The 12,138-nt window shown below is 41.5% G+C and overlaps 1 protein-coding gene across 1 annotated transcript in view; it reads right to left on the bottom strand.

Annotated features, from left to right (window-relative positions):
* Window positions 1–498: 498 nt before the first annotated feature.
* The window catches only part of usp45 (ubiquitin specific peptidase 45), a 36,528-nt gene continuing 24,888 nt past the window's right edge, over window positions 499–12,138 (bottom strand). Inside the window, exons 11-18 of the mRNA XM_080040006.1 lie at window positions 11,686–11,777; window positions 10,801–10,857; window positions 10,460–10,591; window positions 9,117–9,771; window positions 5,962–6,059; window positions 5,715–5,801; window positions 4,819–4,963; window positions 499–2,456 (exon numbers count right to left, since the gene is read on the bottom strand). Of these exons, the coding sequence (XP_079896132.1) occupies window positions 2,335–2,456; window positions 4,819–4,963; window positions 5,715–5,801; window positions 5,962–6,059; window positions 9,117–9,771; window positions 10,460–10,591; window positions 10,801–10,857; window positions 11,686–11,777 (1,388 nt within the window). The 3' untranslated portion in view covers window positions 499–2,334. The remainder of the gene's footprint in view (window positions 2,457–4,818; window positions 4,964–5,714; window positions 5,802–5,961; window positions 6,060–9,116; window positions 9,772–10,459; window positions 10,592–10,800; window positions 10,858–11,685; window positions 11,778–12,138) is intronic.

The raw sequence follows: 12,138 nt of genomic DNA, 5'->3' as shown, positions 1-12,138 counted from the left end.
GAGAAGATTTGCTCTTTTTCGTTGGTGGCAGCTTGACAACCTGTTTTAATGTCGCAGCAGCGTGCCTGGGATGTCACAGCGTGTGGGTATAGCAGGACGTGCGAGGCGATGCTTTTGGACGTTGCCCTTTTTCCTGCTTCCACACCCACCTCCTCTTCACCAGCACGCGACATGTTCTGAAGCGGCGCTGCTTTGCACCCGTCAGGGCCCATCACCGCTGAAGATGGGTGGAATACGGCACCATGGGATCCAAGGAGACAGCCCAGAGCTATGGTGGTGGACAACATCTCACTTAGAGTAAAAAACAGGATGACATCAAGTCCAATGCAGTAACAACAAAAACCTCATTTCTTTGGAGCTTTCTGCTGCCAGTGCTGTTCCACAAGAGGGGCTAACATGTAAAGAGAAACGCGAGCCGTTGTACAATATTCAGTTCATAACTTAGATTTATTTTGATACAGTATGTAGTTATACTCATACCAAATGTTCATCATTTCATAACTGAAATCAAATGATTTTCTGGAAACAAATTCTGTCCTGATGAAAAACCCTGCACAACTGACCTGAAGCACCATGATTGTGTACCGTTTCTGGTATGTACAGTTACATTGACTCCTTATTGTTATTTTTTCTTACAGTAAGTTCTACTGTACATAAATACGCCACACACACATCCCTCTTTGCATTTGACTATGCATTTGTTTTTCTTCAAAACACCATGCACAGGTTTCTCAAACCTGAAGCACAGGCACTGGATTTGTCCTCGTTTCAAAAGAAAAAAAAAAATAATTCTCTAGATCCTGACGCATGAGTTCAACCCCTTTCCCTTCTACTATTTTGGCAAATGTCCACCAAGCAGGAAAACAGTTTTCACCTAAAATATTTTCATAGAAAAAGATGAACAGCGCATTTTGACATAAGACATGTTAGGAATAGGCAATACATTCATTTGAACATTAACCCATGCACATAACAGCAAAAATGATTTTGTCTAGTAAGGCTAGAAGACCTTTGACTTTTTTATATTCACTTTATGCTCAACATTTCTGATGGTATTCAATTAAAAGTCAGCGTGTCACAGCGTTGACTCCACGTTGAACTTCGCAATAGGTTTTGCGTGCACGTCTAAACACTCACAGTGAAGCTGAAATACAATGAAGGCGGACAAGGTGCTTTGTTGGTTTGATAAACATCGAGTACATTTGTCTGTGCAATGCCACTCGAGAACCATACCCACTCTTACCTTGAGAGAACAAATGCTAAAGAAACTGGATGATGAATACTTATGTGTTTGGTTCATGATTTTCTGCTCTGACTTGCAGTTGCGAAAAACTCGTCTTTGGCAAATGTAATTCAATGATAGTCTTACATTTTTACATTCTGATGTGAAGATAAAGATCAATCCATTCAAAATAAGCTGTAGAATAACTGTTGTGCTACTCCTTAAAAAGGTGCTAGTATGTGTAGCAGTTTAAACCAGTATCTCAATTCATTTTTTCATAAATAAATAGGGCAAAGGCTGACACAGTGGCTTATTTAAAACCATTGGTGCTGGGTTATTTGTGCTCCAGTTTCTCAAATATAATAAAACAATATTCCCATAAACTCTGTTACAAAATATAATGCTACTTGTTTTGATGCGTCATCTTCTTCCCTGAAAAGGAAAAACGGAATTTTGTCATTTTTCTCTTGGCGTTCCCTACCATCTATCGTCTGCCATTGCCACAAGTCATTTAGCATACTCCTCAACAAATCTGAGCCGGTGCCTCATAATAAAAACTCTTCTGCGTCGCGTGTGCGGACAGAGCGGCATATCTCCCCCATGATGGCTGTGTGTTTACACAATACTTATTCTAACTCAACTAAACATGTGGCAATGATACACATAGCACCTTCAATCTACATTCTCCTGTCTGTCTCTCACTCATTTAGCATGCGATAACTCTACTTATTTCCTGTAGCAAATTCCTTCATGCAGTTAATATCTCAGGCCTGTGGACGTTCAATAGCACTTTTTTTTTTACCCAATCTCTTTATAAAGGGGATAGGATTATTATTAAACAGGAAACTTGAAAGGGAAATTGAAAGGTTTAACATCAGAAGTTTTTCTTTTATATATCTAAGGTATTCGGAGAAGCCAATTTGAACAGACTTTGTATGCAAAATATGTAATGTAATGTAACCCATTTCTCGAATGTAAGACGAGTGAGTGTAGAGTTAAGTCTTCCCTTTCTTCCATCTCCCTACTCAGATACAGTAGTGGAGTATTACAGGTACCAAAAACAATACAAAGCAAAAAAACAGACCTAGGGAAATGTACTTTCACTAGGAACATTACAGCATTTCCTCGTAGAAGAGCAGGTAGGCCTGAGAGTTGAGCACCCTTGACTCTGGTACTGACTGAACGGTGGTATCACTGATGTAAACCCACTGGCCCTGGGAGCCACTGCCAGCACCTGAAACACACACAAAAATATCATGATGCCAAAACAGTCAGTTAAAAACTCTCACATTGTTTTCTCTCCATACATGGATGGTCAACATTAGTAATAAGGTGAGTGAGTTACCTTTATATTTGCAGGCAAAAAAAAAGCTGGCTAATTAATAGAAACAGTCCTAGGCTACCCAACATTATCTGAAGTAATGTTTTGTCCCAAAGTTACCTAAAGAATTGTGTAAATAGTGTTACAATGTACATTCTATCTGCCGGGGTGGGAGGAATCAAGCTACCATCTGGGCAGAGACTACCCCCAGTGAGGTCATACATGGACGACGTCACCAGCCTCCTTCAGACAGCAGCATGCACATCAAAACTGCTGAAAAGGATGGACGAGTTGATGTCGTGGGCACGTATGAAGATCAAGCCTTCAAAATCAAGGAGCCTCTCTCTCAGAAGAGGAGTCAGAAACGACAGCACCATCTTCTTTGCAGGGGGAGAGAAAATCCCATTCCTGTCTGAGCAACCTATAAAAAGCCTGGGGAGGCAGTACACAGCAGAGCTGGCAGATAAACAGATGGGGAGAACCGTGATGAAACAGCTCTCAGAAGGCCTGGCAAAGATCGATCAAAGCCAACTCCCAGGGTAGTACAAGGTCTGGTGCTACCAATTTACACTATTCAGGAGGGTGATGTGGCCGCTGAAAATGAACGAGATCCACCGAAAGTAGGATGGATGGAAAAGCCAACTCATTTATCCGAAAGTGGTTGGGGCTGCCACGATGCCTCTCTGAAACGGGCCTCTTTGGAAGGAACACCCTCCAGCAGCTGCTTCAATCCATCAGCTTGGGCTACAAGCAAGAAAAGACCAGGCTTGTTCTCGAGTTGAGAGAGTCCGCAGACAAGACTGTAAGGGACGCAAACCCCAAGGTTGGGACAGGCCGGAAGTGGAATGCAACATCGAGAGATTGTCGGCAGAGTCCAGGTGGGAAGAGCAGGGCTGGGATGGGGAGAAGCGCCACGGTTCTGGTCTAAAGCCAGCCGCAAAGAGAGAAAGGAGATGGTGGTGGCGGAGGTGACAAGCACCAAGGAAGAGCACTATAAAATCAAGGCTGTGTCACAGGGACAACAAGGAAGATGGACAACCAGGGAGGGAGTTGCCAACAGAAACATCACCTGGTCAGACCTGTGGAAGATCCCGCAGGCAAGGCTCAGTTTCCTCATCCGCTCAACCTACGACACGCTTCCCTGTCCTCAGAACATTCACCAGTGGTTCGGGAGTGAGGGATGCTGTACACTCTGCAATACCCCTAACGCAAGCCTCCAGCACATTCTGTCTAGCTGCAAGATCGCACTCTCCCAGGGACGCTACAGATGGCGCCACGACCAGGTCCTGAGAAAGCTAGCTGTGGAGCTAGAGGGACGTCAACAGGGCAGCAAAAGGGTACCACCCGCAGAGAACCACAACTACATCAGCTTTGTCACGGAAGATGGGGGGAGAAGAAACATCAGGCCAAGAGAAACACCTCAGCCTTTTTCCCCAGATCATGAGTGGGACATGAGAGTCGACCTCGACAGGCAGCTCCGGTTCCCGGTTGAGATCACTGCTACATCTCTCCGCCCCGACATAGTGGTGTGGTCCACCAGTGCAAAATCTGTGCTCCTCATTGAGCTCACAGTACCAGCGGAGGAGAGGATGGAGGCCGCATACGAACGTAAGAAGGCAAAGTACTCAGAGCTGGCTGCTGAGTGCCGGGAGGCTGGCTGGAAGACCACCATCTATCCAGTGGAGGTTGGATGCCGAGGCTATGTGGGGCTGTCAACCACACACGCCTTCTGAAAGACGCAGGGAACATAAAGAAGGCAACCGGAGGTGACCGGAGGGAACATAAAGAAGGCAACTAAAGAGCTGCCATATTAGAGACATTGTGAAAGAAACGAGAATATTGTCATGTCTAACAAGGCCTGGTTTGAGGACTGGTGAAGGACGGACGAGTTCTTTCATGTTGCACACTCATTTATTTATTTCCCCTTTATTCATACAGGCTTTAAAACACGTTCTTATCATGGTTATAGAGAAGTATGTTTTGGAAAATGTCTGCTTGATTCACATGTTTTTGTATACAGTATTAGCATTCCATGGCACAGAATTGTTAACATACTTGTTAGAAAACACAAACAGCGTTGGGAGCAAAATGTTGCTTTCTGTCCATAAACAAACAATGTAAAATTCTTAGGCACTTCATTTCTGAATAATTGTTTAGACAAATTGTTTAAACCAAAGTCAGCAGTCACAATGGCTGAGGTGGACATTGTGTTTGAGCAGTAGAGAAAACTTGGATATGAAGAACACAAACGGAGAGAGAGGGAGAAAGAGCTGACCTGACAGGTTTCTGTGGTGCTGTTCTGTTTTCCTCTGGGGAGTGCGCACTTTTACATATGCAGTGTAGTGGCCCCCCCGCATTGAGCCACTGTGTTCCACGATACCGTACAGGCTGTAGAGCACACGCTCACCGGCTGCTAGATGCTAGAAAGAAAACAGAAAGAAGATTAGCAAGAAAGCCTACAGAGGAGGAGAGAGGATACAGAGATAGAGGTCTACGGGGTGAGTAGACCTCATGTTCAAAGCTAGAAATAAACTGCTACCAGGTAACATACAAAAACTTTTCTTTGACCGAGAGGGGGGTTACAATTTGAGGCAACAGTTAAACTTTAAGACACTGGCGGTACGCACGACTTTAAAATGTCATTGCATCTCAATTGGGGGTGTGAAACTGTGGAATGGGATGTAATTGGCAAATATAGTATCGCCAATAGTACAGAGAATATAGATAAGAGAAGCGAACATAATTGTTGTTTTTGTTTTATTTTGTTTTATTTTTTATTTTATTTTTTTTTTATTTTTTTTATTTAATAAATATTTTGATTTTTAATTTTTTTTAAGGAAAGGGGTAGGATTAAATAAGTGTATACTTCTTCCTGCTCCTTTTCAGGCATATTTATTGTATTTCCATGCTTTTCATTTTGTTTTGTATGTGGATGTCTGAAATAAACTAAATCAAATCAAATCAAAAAATCAAATCAAGTGTACAACCAAGGAAACAACTCAACTATTGAAGCAATGATTAACAGAAACCTTTAGCACCCTCATAGTACAGTAGTGGTAAATGTAAAAGAGAGTTTAGAAAGCTCCTTTACTGTAAGCTTTTCATAGAAGAGATTAATTACATTTCAAGGACAGTGAGTATTTTTCAATTTTTGCATTAGTAGCTCAATACCTTGCAGGACGCAGAGCAGAATGGAGCCAGATCCAAGATAAGGGGAAAGTCAACATGGCGGTTGACTTTTCGTAGATTCATCCCTGCCTTAGAATACAAAAACAGAACCACAGCTTGTTAACATTCAGGCCAGCAGAACACAGCACAGGCCCCCACACTGTCACCAGTACAAAAAAAAAACATGCTATTTAAATTAGAAACAACAATTTAAATGGAGCACAGTAAAAGGCTGTGTGTGGCTGCTCACCTGATGGAAGCGTTTAAGATGCAACGTGATGACAGGTGGCAGTGAGGAGATCAGCATCTGCTTCCTAGCGCTGGTGTACATCTTCTCCAGCTTCTTATCTTTGGCAACAACAAAAAAACACACAGAAATGTCACATTGAAATGTCAGAATGAATGTTTTAACGGTTTAAAACATGCATTCTATTTTATACTAACAAAGCTAGTCATAATCTTTGGGGGGGGAAAAAAACAAAGAGAAAATGTTCATTACAGGTTGAAAGGAACATCTGGAGCTAGGGAGAAAACTGACAAACTACAAAAAAAGCGAGATTGGGGGCCTTCATTTTAAAACTAGCAAGAATTTAAATGTGCTAATGTTTGCTAACATGCTGGTACAGATGGAGGCAACATTGTCAGGTGTGTCGTTGGAGTCAAGGATTGAGTTGGTAGTAGCTTTGTGTCCAACCATATAATGCCATACTGTATATACATGAATGATTGGAGCATTGTGAGCACAGTGTCTATGGATGTGTTCATACTTTCTCCCAGAGAAGAATATGGTAATTGTTGGAATCTATTGTAACTGGCAAGAACTCAAGCTGCATACATACATCTTTACAACCACTATCTGAGCCTATAGGTGGTGGGAGTGCAGTATTCAAAATATGGACTTTCTTTATGGATACATGTCTTTTCACGCTTCCACACGGCTTCCTATAGACAACCTGTCATGTATTGACCAGATGTACAGGTGTTTGGCAATCATTTAGAATATATATATACACAGGTGAAACTCGAAAAATTTGAATATCGTGCAAAAGTTCATTTATTTCAGTTAATCAACTTTAAAGGTGAAAATAATATCTTATACAGACTCATTACATGCAAAGTGAGATATGTGAAGCCTTTATTTGTTAAAATTGTGATTATTATGGCTTACAGTTTATAAAAACCCCAAATTCAAAATCTCATAAAATTAGAACATTAGATAAAATCAATAAAAAAAGTTTTTTAAATACAGAAATGTCGGCCCTCTAGAAAGTATAATCATGCATATGTACTAAGTACTTGGTTCGGGTCCCTTTTGCATGAATTCTTGCCTCAATGCAGCATGGCATGGATGCTATCAGTCTGTGGCACTGCGGAGGTGTTATGGAAGCCCAGGTTGCTTTGATAGTGGCCTTCAGCTTCTCTGTATTGTTGGGTCTGGTGTGTATCATCTGCCTCTTGACAATAGTCCATAGTTTCTCTATGGAGTTCAGGTCAGGAGAGTTGTCTGGCCATTCATGCACAGTAATACCATGGTCAGTCAACCAGTTACCAGTGGTTTATGGTACTGTGGGCAGGTGCCAAGTCTAGCTGGAAATGGAAATTGTCATCACCATAAAGCTCGTCAACAGACAGAAGCATGAAGTGCTCTAAAATCTTCTGGTAGATGGCTGTGGTGACTTTGGACTTGATAACACAGTGGACTAACAGCAGCAGATGACATGATACCTCAAATCATCACTGATCCAAACTAAATGTTGCGTTTCATTTGGAAATCAAGGTTCCACAGTCTAGAGGAAGAGTGGAGGGGCACAAAATCCAACGGGCTTGAAGACCACTGTCAAGTGGTGATGATTTGAGGCACCATGTCATCTGATGGTGTTGGTCCAATGTGTTATCAAGTCCAAAGTCACCACAGCTGTCTACCAGGAGATTTTAGAGCACTTCATGCTTCTGTCTGTTTACAAGCTTTATGGAGATGCTGAATTACTTTTTCCAGCAAGACTTGACACCTGTCCACAGTGCCAAAACCACAAGAAACTGGTTGACTGACCATGGTATTACTGTGTTGATTGGCCAGACAACTCTCCTGACCTGAACCTGTGGTAGCAGATTTTGCATATGATATATCTCTGGACTCAGATATTGGAATGCTTACTTAACCATTGTTTTATATAGACTTATAAGTGTAATTGGATATATTGCATGTTGTTTGTAACTCTAAAAACTGAAATGTAGATTCCTCAAATGTGAGTGACCCAACAGACCACTCGGACAGCCACACCTATTAAGTTATGTACAATTAGTCTGTCTGCCTGTCGAGAAGCAATGTGCTTAAGTATCCCTCTCTTCAACGAAACGGGGCTCACTCTTTCAAATACAATTCCCTGTGTTTGGATTAGTGGCCTCTCCGCGGAGATCCTTGCTGTTTGATTGAAATAAAACCTGATGCTACTATTAACGTATCACTGTTGCTTAATTTTCCTATTATAAACCCAATAGAGAAACTATGGAGTATGGTCAATAGGCAGATGAGACACACCAGACCCAACAATACAGACGAGCTGAAGGCCTCTATCAAAGTAACCTGGGCTTCCATCACCTCAGCAGTGCCACAGGCTGATAGCATCCATGGCACGCTGCATTTAGGCAATCATTTGTGCAAAAGGGGCCCAAACCAAGTACTTAGTACATATGCATGATTATACTTTCTAGAGGGCTGACATTTCTGTATTTAAAATCCTTTTTTAATTGATTTTATGTAATATTCTAATTTTCTGAGATTTTGAATTTGGGGTTTTTATAAACTGTAAGCCATAATAATCACAATTATAACAAATAAAGGCTTCACATATCTCACTTTGCATGTAATGAGTCTGTATAAGATATTATTTTCACCTTTAAAGTTGATTTACTGAAATAAATTAACTTTTGCACGATATTCTAATTTTTCGAGTTTCACCTGTATATATATATATATAATATAATATATATTTTAATATGAAAAGAACTGCACCATATTAAAGCTATAGTGCTCTGTCTGCGCATCAACATGAGGTAAGCCTTCTGTGATGATCGTGCATGGATTTTAATTCATTCTGCTGTACTTCCAGGTTCTTAGCAGTGGAATCAACTGAAACATTTCTTGGGCGCTTCTCGGGATTTTTCTGAACCCCTGCATCGGTGTCAGGGGGTCACACCAGTTTGTAAACGTTGCCATACTGAGAAATACCGAGAGAGTTTTGTGGAGCTGATAGGCTTAATCAACTTGTTTGGCAATGGCTTGAATGTAACCGACATTCATTAATATGACAAAGTTATGCACTACAGCTTTAAGTATTTGCAGCTAGGCAAAGTGAAGACTGGCTACTAATCCTTATCATTGCGGTTCCAGATGTGTTGTCTTACCCGCCGAGCCGCTCTTGCGCAGCTGTTTCTGCCTGCGCTCGGTGCAGCTCTCACACAGCAGCTTGTTGTTGCCCATCAGCAGCTCCACAGAGGTGAACTGGTGGAGGCAGGACTGGATGGAGCACTCCTTGGAGCAGGGCGTGTAACTGTGGGACAGCGCTTGAAAGGCCCCCTGGTGGTGGTGGTGGTGTTGTTGATGGTGGAGGTTATCTCGTGACTGTGTTTCTGCCTGCTCCTCTGGACAACAGTGTGTAGAAGGAGAGCAGTCCACCAGGCTGGCTTTAGACACAGCGGTAACTAGCTGCTCTACAGCGCCACCTGGCCTTGTGGAGGCTGATGTCGAGGCAGAGGGTGTGGGAGATGGAGTGAGTGTGGAGGGGTTGGACGATGGGGTGGACGTGTGGCCGCGGCTGGAGAAAGAGGCGCGTGGGGCCCACTCGCTCTCCGAGGCCTCGCTGTCAGCGTCGTTGCTGCTGTCCTGGGCGCCCAACTCTCTCTCGCTGCCGTCCGACAGGCTGCCGGCGGCGGCCATCTTGCAAACGGAGACACCGCGGGCAGTTCCACCAGCCACCACCTCTTCCTCTGCCCGCTCAGCACTGCAGCAGCCCGCTCCCTTCTCCTCCACAGAGCTGGAAGAATGCCTGCTCTGCTGCTTCTGTTGGAAATAAGAAAAGATACGTAAGAGAAGAGGTAAACTTTCACAACAATTTTACATGTTATCCGTTTTTATTATTATTTTTATAATCTTTTTAACAATACTTTTTTATGTGGTACTGTTACCAGCTGGGAAAATTATATTTCACAAGAAAATGACAACATTATTGAATCTTAAATATTGGCATATTTTGATAAAAACTGCTGACATATGACATTGTCAGTACAGAAATGCAAATTATTCCAGCATTCTTATGTATAAAATCTTCACGGAAACTAGCAAGGGATGCTTTAAATGCTGTGCGGTACTTTGGTAGGGTTGCTGGAAACCAACCCTGAAATTAAAACCTCTCTCTAATTGAACCAATTCATTCATTTTCATTTACATTTTTTTAACCTTGAGGGATCATTAAGGGGTGACCCTCATTTGCAATATAACATGATATAGCAAAAACACATTGTAAATCATATAAATTAAAACTGCATCGCTTAATATCCCAAAGTTCAAATCCCAAAATTTGTGTAAGCTTTGCACATTGTGGCAAACAAATTGTATGTATGTGCATCAGTTTGAACACAATGGGAAAAAACAAAAGCGTGGTACAAAAAACAAAAAGAAATAAACAAAAGGAACAACATTACAAACCTGTACAGTAAATACATAAAGTCTTTATTGTGCACATGCCTACCTGTCCACTCAGTTTCCTGGTGTTTCTGTTGTCTTTCTGCGCTGCTGAGAAAACCTGCTCACTGTGAGTCACATGGGCTTCCTGATCCCGGCTGCCCTTTCCCAGCTTACCAGGGTTGGATGGCTTCGATATCTGAGCATTACACATAAAGCATCATTAGTTCTAACTAGAACCATAAACAATATGGTGTGGAAATGACCAACATTCTCTGCAGTAAACTATAGAACATGTACAAATGCTCATTGATCATTAGGTTGTGTAGATAGAGTGTATGAGAGTGATGATATCATCCTTTAATACTATCTGCACTGCTTTTCAACTGAACAATGGTAGTAGCTCACCCGCTCCTCTATGATGGGAAGAGAGATGTCTATGAAAGCCTCCTTCACTGTGGAGATCTGAAAGATACATCACATGTATGAGAATCACAGCAAATATATATATATAGTATATATACACATAAATAAACAAACATATATATATATATATATATATATATATATATATATATATATATATATATATACACACACACACACACACACACACACACACACACACACACACACACACACACACACACACACACACATATCCAACAAGATAGCAAATTGTTAACAATGAAATCTCGGGATCGGCTGATTCTCTGCTTTTTCTTTTCCAGCTCCACACCTGGTGTTCTCTACCTTCAAGGATACTCGTTTTTTTAGTGGCAGTTGCTTTGTTAACCCACATTTTATTGTTAATGCCTGCTGCGCACAGTTGGTGTCTGAGCTGGTCCTTGAAGATTTTTTATTTTTTTACGTGTTGACTACTATTTGCTCTGGCTTATTTATTTGTGTGTTTGTGTGGGTGTGACTGGTCCCTGGATATTTCAGCTAAAGAAATGTCAAGTTTGATTTAATTAATTTCACTTAAATGGCAAATATCTGCAAATGTAGGACTGGTGGGGGATGCCAGTATTGTCTGACAATCTAGTGTGCTTCCTGCAGCAATTACAGTAGCAATATAAAATGATTGTTTGAAAACTGGGTTCTACATTTATTCCAAAGCAAAGGCTGTCGAAATAAAATGTAGGCTGTAGAAAGTGTGAAGCCGCCGTCGACCCTGTTGTGCTTTAAAAGGCTTCATATGTGTTCTGTTGAGGGCAACAACTTGAGCTACGTCTCATTGGTTTACACTGACTTTTCCAGATCCTTTGCTACAGTTCACCCACGTTCACTTACATGCTCACACTCTTCACACATAATGGTGTTGGTCAGCTCGCCTATAAAGATGCGGTCAACAAAATTCATCTTCACACCCTCCTTCCCGTATGCTAGAAGGAAAGAGAGAGACATAGATGTCCATTTATTACAGAGATGAAGTATGTAGTGAATAATCTTTCAGTCCACTTTTCCCACACCAAAACCCCTCTGGTCCCAATTATTATTACAACAATAATTGTCACGAATTCTGAGTTAAAATGATGAAGGTGAAACACATGCTATTAAAATAATTCTCATCAAATTTAACAAGTTGGGCACTTAAAATGGCACAATAAAATAAACGTAATATTTTAAAAATAATATGCATTAAAGGTTGCACGTAATATTTCTCTGACACAGACAATACTGTTTTGTGTCATCCATTAAACCACACTTTGCCTGTATATTCCCTGAGCTGCGATACCATTAGGG

Source organism: Ammodytes marinus, assembly GCF_949987685.1.
Source record: "Ammodytes marinus genome assembly, chromosome: 13".
In the NCBI taxonomy this organism is placed as follows: Eukaryota; Metazoa; Chordata; class Actinopteri; order Uranoscopiformes; family Ammodytidae; genus Ammodytes; species Ammodytes marinus.
This window is presented reverse-complemented; position numbering and strand designations above follow the sequence as displayed.